Source organism: Balaenoptera acutorostrata, chromosome 5, assembly GCF_949987535.1.
Source record: "Balaenoptera acutorostrata chromosome 5, mBalAcu1.1, whole genome shotgun sequence".
NCBI classification, from domain to species: domain Eukaryota; kingdom Metazoa; phylum Chordata; class Mammalia; order Artiodactyla; family Balaenopteridae; genus Balaenoptera; species Balaenoptera acutorostrata.
The window spans coordinates 94,275,033-94,300,249 of NC_080068.1; the positions used below are offsets into that span (position 1 = coordinate 94,275,033).

The 25,217-nt window shown below is 37.6% G+C and overlaps 1 protein-coding gene across 1 annotated transcript in view; it reads right to left on the reverse strand.

Annotated features, from left to right (window-relative positions):
• LOC103004921 (cytosolic beta-glucosidase) overlaps positions 1 to 25,217 on the reverse strand; it is a 146,419-nt gene that overhangs the window by 66,169 nt on the left and 55,033 nt on the right. The window contains 5 exon segments of the mRNA XM_007187637.2: positions 20,601 to 20,625; positions 20,628 to 20,726; positions 21,474 to 21,822; positions 21,824 to 22,152; positions 22,154 to 22,272. Of these exon segments, the coding sequence (XP_007187699.2) occupies positions 20,601 to 20,625; positions 20,628 to 20,726; positions 21,474 to 21,822; positions 21,824 to 22,152; positions 22,154 to 22,272 (921 nt within the window).

Below are 25,217 nucleotides of genomic sequence, written 5' to 3' on the forward strand. Positions count from 1 at the left end.
CCACAGCAATCAGAGAAGACAAAGAAATAAAAGGAATCCAAATCGGAAAAGAAGAAGTAAAGCTGTCACTATTTGCAGATGACATGATACTATACATAGAGAATCCTAAAGATGCTACCAGAAAACTCCTAGAGCTAATCAATGAATTTGGTAAAGTAGCAGGATACAAAATTAATGCACAGAAATCTCTTGCATTTCTATACACTAATGACGAAAAATCTGAAAGTGAAATTAAGAAAACACTCCCATTTACCATTGCAACAAAAAGAATAAAATATCTAGGAATAAACCTACCTAAGGAGACAAAAGACCTGTATGCAGAAAATTATAAGACACTGATGAAAGAAATTAAAGATGATACAAATAGATGGAGAGATATACCATGTTCCTGGATTGGAAGAATCAACATTGTGAAAATGACTCTACTTCCCAAAGCAATCTACAGATTCAATGCAATCCCTATCAAACTACCACTGGCATTTTTCACAGAACTAGAACAAAAAATTTCACAATTTGTATGGAAACACAAAAGACCCCGAATAGCCAAAGCAATCTTGAGAACGAAAAATGGAGCTGGGGGAATCAGGCTCCCTGACTTCAGACTATATTACAAAGCTTCAGTAATCAAGACAGTTTGGTACTGGCACAAAAACAGAAATATAGATCAATGGAACAGGATAGAAAGCCCAGAGATAAACCCACACACATATGGTCAACTTATCTTTGATAAAGGAGGCAAGCATATACAGTGGAGAAAAGACAGCCTCTTCAATAAGTGGTGCTGGGAAAATTGGACAGGAACATGTAAAAGTATGAAATTAGAACACTCCCTGACACCATGCTCAAAAATAAACTCAAAATGGATTAAAGACCTAAGTGTAAGGGCAGACACTATCAAACTCTTAGAGGAAAACATAGGCAGAACACTCTATGACATACATCACAGCAAGATTCTTTTTGACCCAGCTCCCAGAGAAATGGAAATAAGAACACAAATAAACAAATGGGACCTAATTAAACTTCAAAGCTTTTGCACAGCAAAGGAAACCATAAACAAGACCAAAAGACAACCCTCAGAATGGGAGAAAATATTTGCAAATGAAGCAACTGACAAAGGATTAATCTCCAAGATTTACAAGCAGCTCATGCAGCTCAATAACAAAAAAACGAACAACCCAATCCAAAAATGGGCAGAAGATCTAAATAGACATTTCTCCAAAGAAGATATACAGATGGCCTACAGACACATGAAAGAATGCTCAACATCATTAATCATTAGAGAAATGCAAATCAAAACTACAATGAGATATCATCTCACACCGGTCAGAATGGCCATCATCAAAAAATCTAGAAACAATAAATGCTGGAGAGGGTGTGGAGGAAAGGGAACACTCTTGCACTGTTGGTGGGAATGTAAATTGATACAGCCACTATGGAGAACAGTATGGAGGTTCCTTAAAAAACTACAAATAGAACTACCATATGACCCAGCAATCCCACTACTGGGCATATACCCTGAGAAAACCATAGGTCAAAAAGAGTCATGTACCAAAATGTTCATTGCAGCTCTATTTACAATAGCCAGGACATGGAAGCAACCTAAATGTCCATCGACAGATGAATGGATAAAGAAGATGTGGCACATATATACAATGGAATATTACTCAGCCATAAAAAGAAATGAAATGGAGGTATTTGTAATGAGGTGGATGGAGTTAGAGTCTGTCATACAGAGTGAAGTAAGTCAGAAAGAGAAAAACAAATACAGTATGCTAACACATATATACGGAATCTAAGGGGAAAAAAAAAAAGGCCATGAAGAACCTAGTGGCAAGACAGGAATAAAGACACAGACCTACTAGAGAATGGACTTGAGGATATGGGGAGGGGGTGGGGTGAGATGTGACAGGGTAAGAGAGTGTCATGGACATATATACACTACCAAATGTAAAATAGATAACTAGTGGGAAGCAGCCGCACAGCACAGGGAGATCAGCTCGGTGCTTTGTGACCACCTAGAGGGGTGGGATGGGGAGGGTGGGAGGGAGGGAGATGCAAGAGGGGAGAGAAATGGGAACATATTGTATATGTATAACTGATTCACTTTGTTATAAAGCAGAAGCTAACACACTATTGTAAGGCAATTAAACTTCAATAAAGATGTTAAAAAAAAAATGCCATTGGTTATTTAATAGGGATTGCACTGAATCTGTAGATTGCTTTGGGTAGTATAGTCATTTTCATAATATTGATTCTTCCAATCCAAGAACATGGTATATCTCTCCAACTGTTTGTGTCATCTTTGATTTCTTTCATCAGTGTCTTATAGTTTTCTGAGTACGGGTATTTTACCTCCTTAGGTAAGTTTATTCCTAGGTATTTTATTCTTTTTGTTGCAGTGGTGAATGGGATTGTTTCCTTAAATTTCTCTTTCTGATCCTTCATTGTTAGTGTATAGGAATGCAACAGGTTTCTGTGCATTAATTTGGTATCCTGTAACTTTACCAAATTCATTGATTAACTCCAGTAATTTTCTGGTGGCATCTTTAGGATTCCCTATGTATAGTATCATGTCATCTGCAAACAGTGACAGTTTTACTTCTTCCTTTCCAATTTGTATTAATTTTATTTCTTTTTCTTCTCTGATTACCATGGCTAGGACTTCCAAAACTATGTTGAATAATAGTGGCAAGAGTGGACATCTTTGTCTTGTTCCTGATCTTACAGAAAATGCTTTCAGTTTTTCACCATTGAGAATGATGTTTGCTGTGGGTTTGTCATATATGGCCTTTATTACGTTGAGATAGGTCCCCTCTATGCCCACTTTCTGGAGAGTTTTTGTCATAAATCTGTGTTGAATTTTGTCAAAAGTTTTTCTGCATCTATTGAGATTATCATATGGTTTGTATTCTTCAGTTTGTAAACATGGTGTATCACACTGATTGATTTGCATGTATTGAAGAATCCTTGCATGCCTGGGATAAATCTCACTTGATCATAGTGTATGATCCTTTTAATGTGTTGTTGGATCCTTTTTGCTAGTATTTTGTTGAGGATTTTTGCATCTATATTCATCAGTGATATTGGTCTCTAATTTTCTTTTTTTGTAGTATCTCTGTCTGGTTTTGGTCTCAGGGTGATGGTGGCCTTGTAGAATGAGTTTGAGAGTGTTCTTTCCTCTGCAATTTTTGGAAGAGAAGGATGGGCGTTAGCTCTTCTCTAAATGTTTGATAGAATTCACCTGTGAAGCCATTTGGTCCTGAACTTCGTTTGTTGGAAGATTTTTCATCACAGTTTCAATTGTATTTCTTGTGATTGGTCATTTCCTATTTTCTATTTCTTCCTGGTTCAGTCTTGGAAGGTTATACCTTTCTAAGAATTTGTCCATTTCTTCCAGGTTGTCCATTTTATCGGCATAGAGTTGCTTGTCTCTTAGGATGCTATTTTTTGTGGTGTCCATTGTAACTTCTTTTTCATTTCTAATTTTACTGATTTGAGTCCTCTCCCTCTTTTTCTTGATGAGTCTGGCTAATGGTTTATCAATTTTGTTTATCTTCTCAAAGAACCAGCTTTTAGTTTTATTGATCTTTGCTATTGTTTTCTGTGTTTCTATTTCATTTATTTCTGCTCTGATCTTTATGATTTCTTTCCTTCTACTAACTTTGGGTTTTGTTTGTTCTTCTTTCTCTAGTTCCCTTAGGTGTAAGGTTAGATTGTTTACTTGGGATTTTTCTTGTTTCTTGAAGTAGGATTGTATTGCTATAAGCTTCCCTTTTAGAACTGCTTTTGCTGCATCCCATAGGTTCTGGATCATCGTGATTTCATTGTCATTTGTGTCTAGGTATTTTCTGATTTCCTCTTTGATTTCTTCAGGGATTTCTTGGTTATTTAGTAACGTATTGTTAAGCCTCCATGTGTTTGTGTTTTTTACATTTTCGCCCTGTAATTGATTTCCAATCTCATAGCTTTGTGGTTGGAAAAGATGCTTGATATGATTTCAATTTTCTTAAATTTACTGAGGCTTGATTTGTGACTCCAGATGTGATCTATCTTGTAGAATGTTTCGTGTGCACTTGAGAAAAAAGCGAAATCTGCTGTTTTCGGATGGAATGTCCTATAAATATCAATTAAATCTATCTGGTCTATTGTGTCATTTAAGGCTTGTATTTCCTTATTCATTTTCTGTCTGGATGATCTGTTCATTGGTGTAAGTGAGGTGTTAAAGTCCCCCACTATTATTGTGTTACTGTTGATTTCCGTTTTTATAGCTGTTAGCATTTGCCTTATGTATTGAAGTGCACCTATGTTGGGTACATATATATTCATAATTGTTATATCTTCTTCTTGGTTATTATGTAGTGTCCTTCCTTGTCTCTTGTAACATTCTATTTTAAAGTCTATTTTATCTGATATGAGTATTGCTATTCCAGCTTTCCTTTGATTTCTATTTGCATGGAATATCTTTTTCCATCCCCTCATTTTCAGTCTGTATGTGTCCCTTGGTCTGAAGTTGGTCTCTTGCACACAACATATATATGGGTCTTGCTTTGTAACCATTCAGTGAGCCTGTGTCTTTTGGTTGGAGCATTTAATCCATTCACATATAAGGTAATTATTGATATGTATGTTTCTATTACCATTTTCTTAATTGTTTTGGGTTTGTTTTTGTAGTTCCTTTTCTTCTCTTGTGTTTCCCATTTAGAGAAGTTCCTTTAGCATTTGTTGGAGAGCTGGTTTTGTGGTGCTGAATTCTCTTAGCTTTTCCTTGTCTGTAAAGCTTTTGATTTCTCCATTGAATCTGAATGAGATTCTTGCTGGGTAGAGTAATCTTGGTTGTAGGTTCTTCCCTTTCATCACTTATATCATGCCACTCCCTTCTGGCTTGCAGTTTCTGCTGAGAACCTTATGGGAGTTCCCGTGTATGTTATTTGTCATTTTTCCCTTGTTGCTTTTAATAATTTTTCTTTGTTTTTAATTTTTGTCAGTTTGATTACTATCTGTCTCAGCATGTTTCTCCTTGGGTTTATCCTATTTGGGACTCTCTGCACTTCCTGGACTTGGGTGGCTGTTTCCTTTCCCATGTTAGGGAAGTTTTCAACTATAATCTTTTCAAATATTTTCTCGGATCCTTTCTCTATCTTGTCTCCTTCTGGGACCCCTACAATGCGAATGTTGTTGCATTCAGTGTTGTCCCAGAGGTCTCTTAGGCTGTCTTCATTCCTTTTCATTCTTTTTTCTTTATTCTGTTCCGCAGCAGTGAATTCCACCATTTTGTCTTCCAGGTCACTTATCCGTTCTTCTGCCTCAGTTATTCTGCTATTGATTCCTTCTAGTGTATTTTTCATTTCAGTCATTGTACTGTTCATCTCTGTTTGCTTTTTCTTTAATTCTTCTTGGTGTTGGTTCTTTAATTCTTTTAGGTCTTTGTTAAACATTTCTTGCATCTTCTCGATCTTTGCCTCCATTCTTTTCCGAGGTCCTGGATCATCTTCACTATCATTATTCTGAATTCTTTTTCTGGAAGGTTTCCTGTCTCCACTTCATTTAATTGTTTTTGGGGGGTTTTATGGTGTTCCTTCATCGTGTACATAGTCCTCTGCCTTTTCATTTTGTCTGTCTTTCTGTGAATATGGTCTTCGTTCCACCAGCTGCAGGATTGTAGTTTTTCTTGCTTCTGCTGTCTGTCCTCTGGTGGATGAGGCTATCTAAGAGGCTTGTGCAAGCGTCCTGACGGGAGGGACTGGTGGTGGGTAGAGCTGGGTGTTGCTCTGGTGGGCAGAGCTCAGTAAAACTTTAATCCACTTGTCTGCTAATGGATGGGTCTGAGTTTCCTCCCTGTTGGTTGTTTGGCCTGAGGTGACCCAGAACTGGAGGCTGCAGGCTCTTTCGTGGGGATAATGGCAGCCTCTGGGAGGGCTCATGCCAAGGAGTACTTCCCAGAACTTCTGCTGCCAGTGTCCTTGTCCCAGCAGTGTCCCACAACCACACCCTGCCTCTGCAGGAGACCCTCCAACACTAGCAGGTAGGTCTGGTTCAGTTTCCTATGGGGTCACTGCTCCTTCCCCTGGGTCGTGATGCACATACTACTTTGTGTGTGCCCTCCAAGAGTGGCATCTCTGTTTTCCCCAGTCCTGTCAAAGTCCTGCAATCAAATCCTGCTAGCCTTCAAAGTCTGATTCTCTAGGAATTCCTCCTCCTATTGCCAGACCCCCACGTTGGGAAGCCTTATGTGGGGCTCAGAACCTTCACTCCAGTGGGTGGACTTCTGTGGTATAATTGTCCTCCAGTTTGTGAGTCACCCACCCAGTGGTTATGGGATTTGATTTTATTGTGATTGCCCCCTACCATCTCATTGCAGCTTCTCCTTTGTCTTTAGATGTGGGGTATCTTTGCTGGTGAGTTCCGGTGTCTTCCTATAGATGACTGTTAAGCAGTTAGTTGTGATTCCGGTGCTCTCGCAGGAGGGAGTGAGCACATGACCTTCTACTCCACCATCTTTAACCAATCCGCTACTATGTTTTTTCCCCTCTGCTAATGAGTTCCCTGTTAGTCAGTGGCTATCCAATTTTTCCTTTTTTAGCAACAGAGTCTTCCTTTCAAATGAAAATTTTTATGGATTTCTAATAAATACAACCAATGAAAACTGATGTGCTCCGGAGCCCTTATTTCTCACCTTCTCTAGATACAATCTGACAGAGTCCCCAGAGATATCTCCACAGAACCCAAGGCTCCACAGCACACAGTCTGAATACTACTGCTGTAACAAATGGTGAATCCCTTTGCCAGGAAGCTATGTGCCAGTTTTTAAGCTTTCTGTCAACATCTATGGTCAGAACATTTGTATTCTCCCTTTCCCTCCTGGTTCTGGCTTACTAGCTTGTATTTCTTTTCATCAGGAACCTGAATATATAATAAAATGGCCCATCTTTGATAACTGACAAAAATTAATACCTCTCAACAAGTTAAACCGGCATTTAACTGTCCTCCCTACCATTATTCTGAATAAGAGAGATTTAACAATGTTTGTGTTATTCAATAAATATTTTTAAAAATAGAAATACAAAAAGAAGATGATTTTTTAAAGAAGCAGATCTCTCTTAAATAAAAGGAAAGCAATAAATGACTTAGATTGAATGCAATTACCCAAATTTATAAAAGAATCCAGCATCAGGAATATCAAGAGTTAAAACATAACTTAGACTTATTTGGGGAATCATTTCACAACATATATACAAAAATTGAATTATTATATTGTATACTTGAAACTAATATAATGTTATATGTCAATGATATCTCAACAAAAAAAATTTAAGTTAAAGATTAAGAAACTTCATATAAGCTTTCCTCAACTACTGCCCAATACAAATATTCAATATGACATTTCTGGAATGTATTGGTACAAAAAACCAGTGAAGAGATTTTAACTTCAACTTTATGAACATTCTTAAGTTTTAACATTTTATGTTAAAATAAATTCATTTGTTCTGCCAAGGAGCTCTGATTCCATAATTAGGAAAATGTCACATTTTCTTAAAGAAGCCTCCTCAGTAAAAATTGACCATTTTTTTGGTCAATGGTCAACTGATTGCAATTGACAATTCTAGTATACCAAAGTTCAAAATCATAGTTCTCAGAAGATTCAGCATAGCCCTGTAATGTAAGTATGGTTTGTCAAACATGAAACATGTTTGCAATAGTCAAACAAATATAGGTTTGTTGTGCCTAGAGAAACAGTGATAGCATTACCATTGAGTTGTTGGTTTTAATATATGTCTATATAAGGAGAAAAAAAAGTCACTTTGGGGTGAAATTACACACAGTAGTAGTAATAGGCAGCTTACCTTATCAACTGATCTATGGTTACCTAGTGAGTTTAGTCTCAGAGACAGCACAGGGTTAGAGTGCTAACTGTTGCTTTCTGGCTCTTCACCCAGGCTCCCTGTCTTCACCTAGCACACACCCAGACATTGCCAAGGAAGACCCCGTGTTTTGACAGGAGTATCCTCACAAATCCTGGCTTCATACCAGGACCAACAGTCGCCTGATCTTGGAAAGCAAAATTAACTCTTCACCAGCTACCTGTCCTTGCTCCCCACTTAAAGGAAACCATCAGCCTCCTTCTGCAGCCACCACTGTATTCCCTAAGTACTGGGAATGTCAGCTGGGACGTGAAGGATATTATGGAAGAGAAGACTGTTGGTTGGAAGGGGGATTTCAGGGCAAGGCAGAGAGTTAAAGGAAGGCAGCATGAGGCCAGACAGAGGAGGACGGTTGAATACTATGTCTTATGGTGATCAATTAAACCTCCAAAATCAATCTGCTTGCCTGAAAATCCACCTTACTAACTGAGATCACAAAGAAACTATACATCGATACATTTTTAAAGACTATTTCTAACACAAGTCAGTTGTTAAGCCATCTTTTAAAGCAGCATGTGACATTACGTGGGGGACCAGACAAATGCGAGAAACGTGGATAATTCAAAGAAGAACCACAAAAATGATTAAATGCACAGCGAAGTTTTCATCTAGAAGGTTATGTAGCCTAAAAAGCCCAGTGAAGATGTCTAAAACACGATTGGATAAAAGTAAAGGTTGATGTAACACCAAGATAGATTGGTTACTAATGTCGGTTGAGATGTCCATCTCTAGAAATCCATAGGAAAAGAACGGGACAAGGCTCAGGGCTAGAAGATTTAGTTACTCATCTGCACAAAATCAGACTGGATGACCAGTATTATGACCTTGTGATCAAAAATATGCAAAGGGCCTTGTGTAGACTCAGACTATTGTTTGAGAATATTTAATGGTTAATTCTAGAATTTCCACCAGGCAATAAAGTCAACACATTGACTCTGAGAATGGATATAAGGCTGGTGTGAAGTGAACCCACACAGCAAATGCCCAGTTGATCCACAGGGCAGAGTTTCGGTTCCAGAAATACACAATAAACTCCTTATTAGTCAGATAGTCAGGAAATGGAGTGCTCCAGCTAATCAAATATTTTCTGTTAATTGTTACCACATGCAGAAGGATTACAAATTTTTAAAGAATGAGAATATTAAAATACATTTAACACTGAAACTAAACTGATTATAATTTAATCTTCCTCTAATTATTCAGAATGCATTTCAGGGTCATCAAGAGAAATATAAATTATCAGTGCTTGATAACTGTGCAGGAAGTCACAGTTTTTCTAAAATCCTGGATAACAGAGGCTGGGTAACAAAGAATTCACTGCATTCGTTATCATTTGGGGGACTTATGTGCCAAGCATTTTTCTAGGCTACGAAGTATATCATTAATCCCCACCAAAAATAACATTTCACAAATGATGAACTGAGATTCATAAAGTTAGGATAACTTGTCCAAGGTTACAAAACAAGACAGGTTGTCAGAGCCAGATTTTGAGGTCAGAACTGTGTCTTTAAGGAATATGTTCTTTCACTATGTCAAACAAGCAAATTCTTGTTATGTAAAAGTATTCATAAAATTTTCTGCCTGTCTGTATAAAACTTAAGCACAGTCACTGGGTCATACTCTTTGTTTTTCCAGACACGCTTTAGAATTTTTCTCAGCCATTCTTGAGATTGCTACCATGTATTCATGAGGGCAGCAAACTCTGGGCATGAAATATTTTTGTAAGTTTGTTTGTTTTTTTTTTTTAATAAAAGGCCAACTGCTCATTCAAAGAATGAAGAATATAGCCTGAACATCTTCGGAAGAAAATATTTTAAGAGACTAAATTAGCACAGCCTCAGCCACATAACAAAATGATTTACCAATAAATGTATAATTAATATACATTCATTTACTCATATTTTATTCAGTGATCTAATTTTTGTGTTAATCCACTTATCTTTAACTATAAAATACATTGAGTTGGCCAAAAAGTTTGTTAGGGTTTTTCCATAACATCTTACAAAAAAACACGAACGAGCTTTTTGGCCAACCCAATATTTGAATTGCTTCGTAAAAGAACATGGTCATTTAAAATTATTTAAGACTTTAGGCTGGATTTACATCTATAAAAGAAATGAATCCAACTTGTTAGGGGAGAAAAAAGTTATTTCATAAACAGGTGTGGTACATTCCTTCTCCCATCATCTACTTTTTAGTCCCAAACTCATTCACAATTTCACCTGAGACATTTATAGTTTCCTGTTCACCCGTATTCACAAGCGCCAATTAACATTCTTCAAGGCTCAAATGCCTTTTCTTCTTCCACACATAATGGTTTCACTTATCTCTAAAGCAGACAGTGATTCCTATAATGGAATATCACAAACAAAGGGGGAAAGTGGCTAAACTTTAGAAGGGCATGGAATCATCTCCGGCCATGATACTGTTTCATTAGCTAATCTCATTCACACCAAGGAGACGTTCCACTTCTGAGATGACCCTCATCAAAGAGACTGGCCTTCTTGCTGCATGTAGCATTTCCAGATAAGCCTTAAGAAGCCTTAAAAGGAACTATTTTCATCTCTAGCACCATGCTGATATTTTCATTGTATTGAAGAAAATGCTACCTAAACAGTAACTTGGGGTCAGAGGAGCCCTGATTAGAGTTATCACTCTGCTCAAAAATTCAGAATAAAAATACAGACTTCCCATATATGAAGTCTCTCCCCAGAATTATGGCGGGAAGGTAATTCTGAAATCTGATCCTCCCTTCTAATTCAGAATCTTGCCCAGCGACAAAAGTTTCATGCTCAAGTTAAATTTAAAGAAAGTTAAAATTACTGCACTGCCTAACTGAATTAAATTATGCATTTATGGCAAAGCTTGAAAATCATACTTAACTGTCTTAAAACTTGATAGATTAGGTGGTGCTTGCCATGATCACGTTTTGAAAGGTGATTTCACTGCTCATGATTGTAACTGCTGTGGAGTTGTTCAACTGGGAATTTTCCTCTAATGCTTTGAACTGATTTGTTCATTCAATTCCCTCTCTGAGATTTTATACTCTCCACAGTAACTTTGTAAAACTTGAATCTGAGGTGACCCTTCTGTTTCTGAACTCCAAGGGATAACTTTCTCAGGGGAAGAAAAGTGAGGTTCATTTTCAATACAAATGAATAAAGGAGGAAACACCCAGATTGAGGGTCAAGAAAATGTTACCTGGAAACGGAATCAATATCAATAGAATCAGTTCATTGGAGAGCAAGGTCTAATTTTATGCCCAGATAAAAAAGGTGTTCACATTTCAAATTAAGTAGCTGGATGAGAAGAATGAAGACAGTTCTTTTAAAAAGACTATTAATTATAATTCCTTAGACTTAATTTTTTTTAAATAGCCTAAGAAATTACCAAGAGTTCTAATAAAATATGATCCTTGACATACCTGCCTAGAAAGAATATTTAGAGGGTCACATAATTCTTAAACTGGAAGGATCCCAAAAGAATAGCTAGTTCAAGCCTTTTATTCTTCAAATGAAGAAATTGAGGCACAGAGAGGTTAAGTGCATTTATAGAAAGAAGGTTAAAAAACTTTAGCATAGATTTCAATTATTGTCACAACACCCCCAAGTTTAATGTCAAAAGGGTATAATTAGCACTCATGCCTAATCCTGATGCATGAAAATTGTTCTCATAATAGTAAAAACAATCTACCATTTATTTAAATTCTTTTAAAAAGCAAAATGGTGGTATAAATCTAATATTCATTGAAATTCTGGAGAGTAATTCAGTTTTCTTGCTAACATAGGTTCAATCTCCTAGTCACTCATTAAACATTTACTTAGCACTTACTGAATGCTAAGTATAGAACCAAAAACCCCAAAACTGTATTCCGGTTAGAATTCTGTCTGTAAAAAAATGGTGCATAAAATCTGACTACACAACTGTTCTTGCCTGTGAATGCTTATACTTTTTAATAACTTCCATTTTCTCCTAAAAATTGTTTTTTCCCTTCCTTTCAAGGATTATAATGGGCATTGTCTTCAAAAATCAAAGTGTTTCCCAAGTTCCATCTATTCAGTTGGCTTATTCAACAAGTATTCAATTGTGACAGGGCTGCAGTTGTACGAGGGTCTCATGAATCAGTTTATGGCACCAATGTTTAATGTTTTATTCATAATATTGTTGATTTTCTTGTATACAGTGTCAGGCTCAATATTGAAAAAACAATATAAGATGTAGTTAACCAGGAATTTACTCAATGACAAGCTTGCGAAAGCTGGCAGAAACAATATTTATGTCACTGTAGAGCAATTGTCCAGCATAAGTAATATCAAAGTTATAAATAGGTAAGATAAGACCACAGAGGGGAAGGCCATAGAACTGGTGAGATTAACACTGCTGAAGGTCTAATTAGCAACGCTGCAAATCCAGACTCATTTTCTTAGTGCACCCAGAGCTAATCTCCACTGATGAACTCACAAGACTTCGATTTATAAGACATAATGTCAATGTAATAATTTATAGTAGGGAATATCCTTTTCCAAGATTTGGAAAACTCCAAAAGTTTCCTGAGTTTCCTGAGTAGGAACGGCTAACACCTAGCCATCCACTTCTCCCTCTTCTTTCCAAGAGCCCACAGCTGTCCAACAGAATCCATCTTAACACAGTTATCCAGGCAATCCCTGCCAATCACACTAAGAGAAATTCTACTAGCCTTGTTCCAAAGCAGGTTCTTAGATAACTAAGAGGCCAGGTGGTAATCAGGTTATTTTGGAGATCAGAAAATAAGAGCTTATGTAGACAGACAATTGAGGACCACTTCACCTGGGGAAAACCTGAGATGTTCACCTTCTCTCAATTCCAATAGCCCTCTCAACACCTGAATATTCCAGTATTGCTCTTTCCCCAAACAGGTGAAAAAAGTCATCATCTCTTCAAACTCCTGTTTCCATTTCCTTTGGATATATACCCAGAAGTGGATTTTGCTGTATCATATAGTAGTTCTATTTTTAATTTTTTCAGGAACCTCCATACGGTTTTCCATGGTGGCTGAATCAATTTACATTCCTACCAACAGTGTACAAGAGTTATTTTATCCCCACATCCTCGCCAATAATTATCTCTAGTCTTCTTGATGATAGTCAAGAGATATATGAACTCCTATGTTTATTGCAGCATTGTTGACAATAACCAAGATATGGAAACAACCTAAGTGTCCATTGACAAATGATCAACAGATCTACAGATGAATGTATAACAATGAAGTTTTGATATATACATACATACAAACACACACACACACAAACACACAGCGGACTATTATTCTGCCATGAGGAGAAGGAAAAGTAATCCTGCCATTTGCAACAACATGAATGGAACTTGAGGGCATTACGCAAAGTGAAAAGTCAGACAGAAAAATACAAATATTGTATAAAATCACTTATATGTGGAATCTAAAAAAGCCAAACTTGTAGAAACATAGAGTATAATGGTGGTTACCAGAGGCTGGGGGTGGAGGGAGATGTTCTTTAAGGGTACAAACTATGAACTAATAAATAAATAGGTAAGTTCTGGAGAGCTAATGCACAGTATAGTGATTATAGTCAGCAATACTGTATTATAAACTGCAAAGTTGCTAAGAGACTAGATCTTAATTGTTCCTACAGACAAAAAAAAGGAAATAATAACTCTGTAACATATTAGAGGTTTTAGCTAATGCTAAGGTGGTGATATTATAATATATAATATATTATAATGTATAAATATATCAAATCAACATGTTGTACACCTTAAACTTATACAGTGTTATATCTCAATTATACTTCATTTTAAAAAGCATTATCAAATCCTTATTTTTGCCCCTTTTTCAAGATTCTATTGAGTCTACTCTTTATATTGGAAAAATAGATTTTCTTCAGATAAATTATACTTTGATTATTTTACAGGTCACTTTTACAGTTATAAAAATACAACTGCACTTCTGTTTGCTGCTACATCAACACAAAAACTACTGGACTGTTTTTGTGACTGTGACTGTGACTGTGATTGTTCTAAAAATGGAGGATGAGTTTGGAATCATCTAAATAAATTTTTTAAAGGCTGTATAGTAGGATTAAAATTCACTGGGTCTGATGTGGTGGAGAACCTTAAGTAATTATCCCTTCAAAACAGTTGGAACTGAATTAAAAAGAAGCCCAAGGGAATGTCCATCTGTGGGGGCAGAGCATATGTATTAGAATGCTATGGAAATAGAAGATAAAGAATGGTTTCTAATCAGGAAGCACAAGGGCAGATGTGTGATTGAGTTGCTTCTCAAATGGGCAACTCCATGAAACCTGTTTCCAGGAAGCAGATGCACCAGGTTCTATGTTTCTAAGAGGGTGTGCCTGTTAAATGGTGCATGTTCCTGATCACATCAGTATGGGCCTCACTTGGATAAGTCTGGTGAAGTAGTTCAACAACAGCAGTGTGTGTGTGTGTGTGTGTGTGTGTGTATGTGTGTGTTTGATTCTGAGCTTTGCCAAGCACCACACCAGTCACTTGGTCATAGAACACGTTCTCTCAAACCCCTAATTGGATCCCACTGTCATAGCCCTTCAGAAACGTGCAGGAAAATAAAAACCATAGAATATGAGAATTGTAAATGTTGACAGGATCTGGATAATGGGCACCAAACACTTCCCTTTGCAGTGGAGAACACTGAGGTCCAGATTATGTATTTTTGGCCAGAGTGATGATGTCCTTAAAGGTGTAAAGTAACTATATCAAATATGAGAATAATATCTAACATTTTAAGGTGCTCAGGACATACATATACATAAATTATTTTATTTTCACTACTGACTTTGGGTTAGGCAGGATGGCAATTAGCATCTGTCCCATTTAACAGGTGAGGAGGTTGACATTCAGAGAGTCCTAATGAGAACTTCCCCAAGGGCACACCACCAGAACCCGGGACTTAGTCTTCACTCTTCAGATCCTTCAGACTTTCTACTCTGCCACCCTTCATATGGGAGAATGGAAGACAAAGATAAGTATGCTACCGAACTTTGGGGAGAAGTAGGGGAGAAGCAATAGGGGAAGGTCATCTGGCATATCTCTGCTTAAGGTTTACTCTGTCATCTTTGGCTGTCTGAGTTTATGTGTGGTCTGAGTATGTAGGTTGGTGGGATACAGATATATTGGAAATTGTTTTCTTCATGACTTTTCAAAGGCTACAAGTCCGTACACTAGCACACACAAACAATTCTTGTGCACGGCCTTCGAATCTCATTCTTCCTTCTCTATTCCCATCTTGACTCCTCTTCGCTAGCTCCATCCAGTCCAGCCAGGAGCAACAGTATTAAGTACATCCAACATTCCACCCCACACGTTCCCAAAGCTGTGAGTTCTCCGTGAGCTATGAGATGAACTGTTCCATAGGGCTAGGTTGACAAAGGTTTACTTTGAGAAGCAATAAAACAATAGACATGGAGTGAAACTCTATATTCAGGTAATTGAGTCTCTATTCTGAGCTTGCAATGTATTTTTAATAGGTTCATTTTTCCAAAAGGTCAAGGTCTCAAACTTTGAGATTTTTTCCTAATTCTTAGGATTTTTTTAATGCACATTTAGAAAAACACAGGTGCTTAACACATTTTGTCCAGTTAAATGGGCCTCTGTGGTCTGAAACTGACATAGGCAGGTGGCTGCCAGGTCTGCACCACTTTCGGAAATGGATGTATTTCTCCTTTCCTGGTTCTCCATGGGAAGTGAGGGAGGGAGAAAGCTGACAGACAACAGCAGGGTGATTCTGCGCTCAGCATCCTGTCCTGGCGGTATACCCAAGCTGGAAGATTTATAACCTTCTTGTTACAATGCATCAGCTTCAACACTTTCAGTGAAGTCTTCAATAAATTTGATGACATCTTGCTGAGGGGTTTTGTCATTAAAAGCCTAAAGCTGGTCATTAACAAATCTTCTCTGCAATCATCTACTACTGTGCTAACTCAGGCATGGATCTCACTGGAAAGTTGGGCTGGCTCAGAAACTTCCCAGAAGGCTGCATTTTTTTTTCCTGTGTGGGGTATATTTCTTTAGGGAAAGAAAATACAGTTTCCAATCATTTCATCATTTATTTCTCATTATCCATTGACTAACTCTTCTCTGATAGACACAACCAAATTCAACAAACATGTGTAGAAAGCTACTACATGACAGAAACAGTGCTCTGGGTTGAAGATATAATTATAAAAAAGACACAGCTCCAACTTTCAGAGGGCTCAGAGATGCCCCCCCAAAATTAACCATCATTATGGAATCTTTCTTAATGTACCAGACTCTGTATGTAGGCTTTACACGCATTATCTTGTTCATTTTCCACCATGTTTTAGAAGATAGATGTTCTTATTATCCCCATTTTAAAAATTAGATGGCTGAAGTGTTGTTTGCTTAAGACTTTTCCCCAAATTATTGAACTTGTAAGTGGAAGAACTAAATTTCAAACCCATGTCTTGCCTGACTTCAAGCTAGTTGATCTACTCCAAACAGGACCTGGCCAGGAAGAAGGCAAAGACCATGACGTTCCAGTTGAGGAAAGATTGGGAATCAAGCCCAGAACAGGCATATATTCAGTAGGTGTGAGGAGCAGGTTGAACCCAACTGGAATCCCCTTTTAGGAGAGTTTAGGTCATGGGTCAAGTATCACCCATTGAGAATAACTTCCCCTGATTTCTCACACTTTCTCACCTGCTCAACAACATTCAGATTATTGAGGTATCCCTTAGTGTGTGATTACGTACGAACTTAAATTTGCCTGCTGGCTCCAGAGCAGCAAGGACTGATGTAAATTTTATGAATATAATAAAGATTAATATCATGTGAGAAAAGCCTAACTCTTTGAAGATCATTGCTCCCTGAGCTTTTACAAAAATTCCTGTGGCAGAACAATTCCAGGTACCCAGTTGATTGACAGTTGTTTCTGCTGCAATGATTTGATTTTTCACCTGATCTGGCAACCTCTCCAAAGGAATAACGAATGGAGGGAGGTCCTGGCTGCTTTGTCCTCCACAGGGTTCAATCATAAACAGCCAGAGGGCCAGTGTTACAACACTCATTCAGAGGTTTCCCGAAAAGAATGATGGAGAAAATTGCAGACATGGGGGAATATTCTGCCATAACTTAGAGACTTGAGGGAGGATGGAATTTTTTTTTAATGTCTTGGTATTCTATTTCTTAGATAATAAGGAAAATAACTTGGGGTGATAAATATGTTCTTAAAAATGCACATTTTGTAACAATAATAATTATACCATTTTTTGAGGGCCTACCATGTGCCAGGCAATTGCTTGGGGTGTTTAACACAATAGCTTATTAAACAAAATCTTTTCAACAACTCTGCCAGGGCAAGTGTTATCCCATTTTTATTGCTGAACAAACTGAGAGTTTGGGAGTTTGAACCTTTTGCCCATCCTTGAATAACTGGAACTGGAATGCAAGCCTAGTTCTATGTTATTTACAGTGTTTTTGTCTCCACTGTGTCGCTTTTCTCTCATCTATATCTGCATTAATTAAAACACAATCTATTTAAAGGCATTTAAATAATGCAATGATTAAAAAGGTGTTAGCTGATTTTTTTTTTCTTGAAATGACATTTTTCCTCTTTTTTTATTTTTTCTTTCCCAAAAGGAAACAGAAACATTAGCTTTCTTTTTACTGCTCAATTAATTGCTGTGGGATTTTACCTGAAGAGATTAGTAAGACCTCCAGGCAGACGCCATTGATCCAACTATGGTGTCATTATGTGCCTGTCCGGATGCGTGATGTTGGAGGCAGGGCTTTTTTCATGGGAATCACAAAGCCATAGTCCATCTGACTCCCTGGGTTCTGGAGGGCTCCCACCTGCAGCACTTCCCACAAATGTCTTCCTCGGTCTGTTATTACTTTTAATTGTGCACAAGGTTCTTCTTACTAGTAAGGTTCTCATCAACAAAGATCATCCGCGCTACCTTGGAGGAGTCTCAGGAAATCGATCAGTAACTTCAGCTCTATGCCTCTGACAACAGGCAGGATATAGGGTGTCTGAGTTTTGTCCAAGGTCGTAGGACCTGTCGGCTGTTGCAGAAGCAGCATGAAGCACTTTCAAAGAATCTACGCAAGCCCAGGGCACCAAAGGTGAGGAAAAGTTTCGAGAAATGTGGTGGGACAAGCAAGCACTCTGAGTCAGAAAGCCCAATACCAACAGTAGTAGTAGTAATAATAATAATATACACATTCTGCCTTGTTCTAGTAAATATTACTTAGTAACTTGGTGATCTTGAGCAGATGACTTAGCTTCTTTGAAACTCAGTTTGCTCATCTGTAAATTAGGAGCAACAACCTCATCTCACTGTTTTGATAATAAAATGAGATGACGGCATCAATTAAGACTTTCTTTGTTCCAAGTGATAGAAATCCAGTCAGAAGCAGATGAAGCAGAAAGAGCACTTAGTTGTAAGTAAAAGTAATGTTTCTCAAGAACATGCATGCAACTGGCTCTGAAGAAAAACTGGAATTAGAGGTGCAAGTGCCCTCCTGAATCTCTCCCCGTTTCTTGTCTCCATTTCCCTTGGGGCACCTGCAGCTCACCTTCTCACTACCCCTAAGCTTTACATGGCAAGGCATAGCCACCAATGGCCTGCCAAGGTCAATCCAAGCTATGAGACAAACAAACTGATTGGTCCAAGTTTTAAATCCTAGGGAAGAACTGGGATTGGCCCAGCTCATGTCATGTGCCTATATCTAGACCAATCAATTATCCATTGACAAACAGCAGTATTTTATTCTACTTACATGGCCCCCGGTATGGTAAGTCTAAGGATGGGGGGAGGTGGGTATTTCATAGAAAAAAACGGATTCGTTACTAGAAAAGAGAGTTTCACTGCAGATGAAAAAATTGGTGTCCACTACAACAACATATGAAAAATAGCTATCACTATACCCAGTTCAGAATATACACTTAATATAGGGTTTTTGGTCAATGTGTACATTTCTGCACATTTTGAAAGGCTACATATTTTTTAAAAATCAAAATAAAAACAATATTGTGTGTTAATTACAATGAATATAAATTATCTAATGTTAAGAATCAGAAGAGATTGTAGATGCTGTGAAAAATTAATGGTTTAAGCACGTGATACTTTTTACATCAATTCAGAAGTACGATAGAAATTCAACAAGTTCAAAAACAGGATTTTGTTCCTAACCCTATTCTTCTCTCCTGTCGCTCACAAACCAAATCTTCTCACATTTTCTACTCTTGCCTTCAGTAACTTTTCTATCTTTAAGTTATCTTAGTTTGAGGGTCTTAAAGATCTAAGGGACTGTATAAAGTACTTGAAACAATTTCAGAGAGCAATGAAATGTCCTTATGTTAGCACTAAACAGAGCACCAAGCTGGGAATGAAGAAAGCCAATTTCTATTTTTTCTCTCTTTTCCCTAACATACACAGAACAATTTTGGACGAGTCGTTTGTGGTCCCTATGGGATCCATAAATCTGATGATGGTAACTAAACTACTTGTCTCTTGGGGTGAAGCTGGGAACATCAGTGTATTAACTATGAATAGGGTCATTTATAGGGAGAAGTGGGGAGAATCTCAGAAACCTAGAGATTTCCTTTTCTTATCAGATGGGGAATTCCCACACAGAGGACGAATCCATTTTGTCTGTAATACAAAAGAATGATTTTACTTGGATCAATTTGTAGGAATCCAATTGCCCTCTGTCAATAAACTCCAGGCCCAGGTGAGGGACTGAGTCAATATATTTTAGGTTTGGGAAAGAAACCACTTTATGTCACTTTCCAGAATTCCTTCTGGCTGATTTCAGTATTTACTATTTTGGAAAGAATCATTCCAGGACCTCTCAAACAGAATGATGAGAAATAACTGTGCCTATCATGGTTAAAAAAAGGAAATTGAAAATTTAATTTTGCATTGAATTTTGTTGCTATGATATTATTCCTTTATAGGGAGGAGAAATTAAATTTACGAAGCAACAGTGTTCCAAGTGGTAGCTAAAAGGGAGAAATTAACTGGAGTATAGAAATGTGTGTTACCAGTTGAAGATTATTCCTTCACATTTGTTTTCAAATATGAAAAGAATCCCATCAGGGAAAAGGAGATACCAGAATAATAATATTGTCTTGAAACAAAATTCACAGATTCTATATGACAAAAAAAAAACTGTTTCTGCTGCTTGGTAACAGTTTAAATGAAACATGCATTGATTGAAGACGCATACCACTTTAAAGTTTATTGAACAAATACTTAATTTTTGTCCTTTAAGAATTCTGTCAATTCATTTCTTGGTAGTTAGGATATTAAAATATGCAAATAAACATGCTCTAGTTGGTCACAGCTGATCTTTTTGTAATAATTGAGGTTCTCTCCCAACAGCCACCACTCCTTCTATTCACGTCACCTTCACCCAGGAATCACAAAATGCTGAAGACAGTCGCTTTTTACTTGCTTAAACTTCAGCAGGTTGAAGCTAGACCAAAATCCTCACCCTTCCTCTTTCCTAAATACTTTTTCTCCCCTCTCTCTTAATTACATGGCTTTACACTGATTTACATGAATTTCAGCTTTCAAAATCATTGGTCTTTGCTGAATGCAAATAGGCACATGGGAAAATTATATTAAGCTTGCACAATTGATCTTTCATCATTTCAAATGGTACCTCTGAACAGCTCCTGAAATGTATGTGTCTGAAATACTCCCAGCGCAGAGCATCATCAAGAGATGTCGGGTCACCCTGGGGAAACCCATTCTCTGTGATGTAAATTACAGGGTTGTTATACATATCCTGGAATGAGAAAGCAGAAGTTTTATTCCAAACAGATGTTTAAAAAAAAAAAAAAAAGCTCATTATATCAGGTGCATTCCCCTCTACCGTCTCTAAACTACAACCCCAAAACTAGTTTTCATCAAATTGCACTGACCCTATTAACTTAATTTTCTGCGTGCTGACCTTTTATAACTAACAATGGAAAAGAAAAACTGTGCAAATATCCATGAAGACTGTCAAATGACTTCTGTTATAATGAGAAGACATAAGTATCTTTCTTCCATCAGCATCTGCTGATTGTCATTTCTCCTTAACCCCTTGGTCCCTCCCAGCAGCTACAGCCTCTATTCCCCCACACAGCAGGAATCCTAAAAACTGATAACTTAAAATTTTTAATTTCAGCTACCTGGATGCCATCCAGTGTAACAGAGACCCAAAAAGGATCCAGCTATTTCAACCCTTATTATCCCTTTTAGGAATTCCAGTTGTGACCCCAGCCTGAAAAATATGTCCAAGCTACTGTAGCCACATTTAATTTAATTTAGGATTTAATTTAATCCTAAGTTTAATAATAGCTTTGAAGCCCTTTATCAACTAGTTAACCCCCATCGCCTTAAATCCTAATCATCTCTTCCCAGGCCAACAGATGTGTATGTTGTTGCCTAAATCATTCTTTGTTCGGGTTCTTATACACACAGACATATGCTCATCTTCCCATCTTCCCATGTTTGAATACACGTGGACGCAAACAAAAGGTGCATTTACCTTAATGTATTTCAGTAGTTTACGTATTCCCCATGGCACCACATAGACCCAATCCAAACTTATACAAGATGGGTCTGGAAAAACTTCAACTTCCGCATTCTGGAGTAAACCCAGTTCTCCTTTCTTGTTCTCCTGGTACTTGACTCAGCAAGTCGTATAATTCTGCACAGCAAAGAAATCAGCAGTAGCTTTGATCATTTTCTTCTCTTCTTCTGTAAATTCTGGAAGCCTGGACGATGGATAACCTTGCTTTTTACTCGTGAGGGCAACCTGCGACTTGACAACTTCAGGATAACTGCCGTCAATAAATATGGGCTTAGCAAAGAAATCCAACTGGAAAGCCATGGCTTTTAGCTGCTTCCTGGTCAGACACTGAGTTGGGATCTGCTGGTTCCACACAGTCAGCAAAAATTGAGAGAGACACCATTCCTTTCTGCTCTTTTCAGAATAAGGATTCATAGCTGTGCCAGGATCTGGCATGAGCTTTAATCAAATTATGAGCTGCCTGATAAACTTTAGTTCCAACGTAAGGCATACCAGGAGAAAATGCACCAAACTCATATGCCAGCAGGGCAAAAATATTAGGCTCATTTATAGTGATCCACTGCTTGACTCGATCCCCAAATGCACTGAAGCAAAACCGGGCATAATTGTCGAAGGATTCAATGATTGCCTCTGAAAACCAACCAACCTCCTTGGTCTTCCAAGGCCTGAGGCAAATCAAAGTGATAGAGGGTCACTATGGGCATGACCCCAACTGTTAACAAATCATCAATGATCTTTTTGTAATAGTCAATTCCTAGAAGAAAAATGAAAGAAAGTATAAGAAAAGTTATTTTTAGTACATTGACAATAAATAAGGATTGGGAGAGGATCAGGAATAATAATATCCTAAATGACTTTAAACCAAAATAAGGTTCATTACTTTCTACTTATAATCAATTAAAGGCTGGGAGGAAACATGAAGAAGTCCAAGGAAGACTGGCTGATCAGAGAGGAAAATGTGATGGGGCAACACGATTGTGGAAGATATATGTTCTAAAAGGGATTCACTTGGGCAAGTCGGTATCACTTAACTTTGTGTTATTGGCACACTTATTGATATTATTTTATTTGTAGGGGGGAAGGATAAATTAGGAGTTTAGGATTAACATATACACACTACTATATATAAAACAGATAACCAACAAAGACCTACTGTGCAGCACAGAGAACTATACTCAATATTTTATCCTAACCTATAAGGCAAATTAATCTGAAAAAATAGATATATATGTTTAACTGAATCACTTTGCTGTGTACCTAACACAACATTGTTAATCTACTTCAATTAAAAATTATAAATTTATATGTTCATATTAAAAAAAAAGAAATTATTTTATTTGCTTGTTTGTATGTAGATCAACTCTACTTGAATACAAGCCCCCTGATAATAAGGGCCTAGCTATCTAATTTATCTCTGGATCCCCCAAATCCTGGGACAATCCCAGAAATTTAGTAGAGACTCAATAAATAGTTGTTGAATGAATGAATAGATTTCAAAAGTATTCAATATAAGTAAAGAAATTGAACCCAATGGCTGCCTTGGTGCTTCTCCAGACCCATCAGTCTCACAAGTCTAGGAAGAGAGACCCACTGATCATGGACAAGGGCTCAGCATCGGTCCCAGAGTGTGGGTTACAAGGGCAGTGAGCCAGGGGCGTGGCACATTAAGGAATGCTCAGTTGGGGAGTTTGCTCTAAATTTCTGACATAGTCCATGGGAATACACAGCTACCCTTGGCTCTCAGCTGATTCTCCCAGCACTGCATGTGTGAGAGAGAGAGTTTTTGGATGTGGCAGAGTTCAGAAGAATGTTATTAAGTTGGACATGTTCTGCCTTAGAAACCGATGCCAAGAAGATGTTGGGTCTAACCTAAAAATGACTGTCAACTTGGAAGAGACTTTCTGAGGAAAGGCTGATATTAGTTCTTCATGTGATTGTATGTCTAAGAGTATGGAGGGAAATTAAGCAAAGAAGAGAGAAGCTGTCCTGTTTGGAGAGGTTGTGAATATAACTGTAAATTCATATGCAGAATTGTATTGCATTCAAAGTTTGCATAGAAGCAGGGTCCTTTTATCTCTCTTTTTTTTAACTTATTATCTACCAATTTTAAATATAATAATTTAGACTTTTGCATGTGTTTCATTCATTCAATCATTAATTTATTCATTCCTCAAATACATATTTATAGAGAAACTACTATATGCTGGACTTACAAATGTAAGATAAACATTGTCCTTGTCCAAAGAAAACTTAAATTTTAGTTGGGACTACAGACAAATTCATAAGCAATTATCATACAATGTTATTATTAAAAATAAAGTACAGAATGCTATTTAAACATATGATAAAGAGTCCTTATCCCAAACTGAGGGCATTTGGAAATCCATTCTGAAAGCAATGTAGCATAATGGTTTAAAAAGTGAACTATGGTGACAGGCTACCTAAGTTCTATCCCAAGGCCTTCACCCACTAGTTTGGTGACCTCAGGCAAGTTACTTTATCTCTCTGAATTATCTTTCCTTGTCTGTAAAATGTGGACAATAATAGAAATGTATTTCAATAATTGTTGTGAGAATTTAATGAGCTGATAAACCGAATATGCTTAGAACAGTTCTTGGCATAGTTAGCTATCATCCTAATAATGATTATTATTGTCATGATTGTAATAAGTGACATCTAAGCTGATTCTCAAAAGATGAAAATAAATGACCCACATAAGGCAAGGAGGAGTGATCCAGGAAGAGAAGAAAGGGAAACAAATATGCAAAAGTCCAAAGGAGGAATGGAAATAAACAAAGCCCACCAAAATGTGAGCAGCTTATTTATTCCAAGTTTGCTGTAGCAAGGAGTCAGCCATTATCACTTGCATTTGGCAGATAATTAAAGGCTGTCAGGGAAGCAGGAAAGCTTTATTATTTAAAAAAAAAATGGGGGGAGGATTCAGGTACTTTTGATTGAAGGTTGTTGGCACGGGGAGGCTGGAGGTAGGCTAACTAGAACAAGGGCATCCCAGGCAATTGGTTTGGGAAGCATATTTGGCTTTTTCTGGTTGGTTCTAAGTTCAAAGTAGGGGACAGAGGAGCAAAAAATAGAGAAGCTGGCAGTTGTTGACCACATTCTGACTATTCTAGGCCAACTGCTGCAGTGGGTGTCATTTGGCTTCCTGAGCTTCTCTTGTGGATCAGAGTTTTATTGTCATGTATGGACTGGCCATTGTTTGTTTGTGTATTCATTCTCTTCTAGGAACTGCAAGTTCACCATAAGGAGAGTGCATAGCTCAGCAGAAGAACAATAAGAATAGTGAGAGGTAAGCAGGGTAAGCAGGGTAAGCAGAAGCCAAATTATGCAAGGTCATGTGTTGTCTGCCTATCTGTCTGTAAGAGTGGGTAATTTTTAACAACAGCTCACTTATTTTGCAAGCATGAACATAATGTGAATCATGCATAACAACTCCATACTTGGAAGCCCCTTTTGTATGCCATTACTCTCTGGGTGGACATAATAAGCTACCACCCCCACCCCAGCCCCGCAAGATGTCCATGCAGTAATCCATAGAATATGTGAATATGTTACTTTACTTTTTATATTACTGCAAAGGGACTTTGCAGATATAATTCAGGTTAAGGATCTTGAGATGGGAAGATTTCTCTAGATTGTTCAAGTGGGCCCCATCTAGCTGCATGAGTCCTTAGAAGTGAA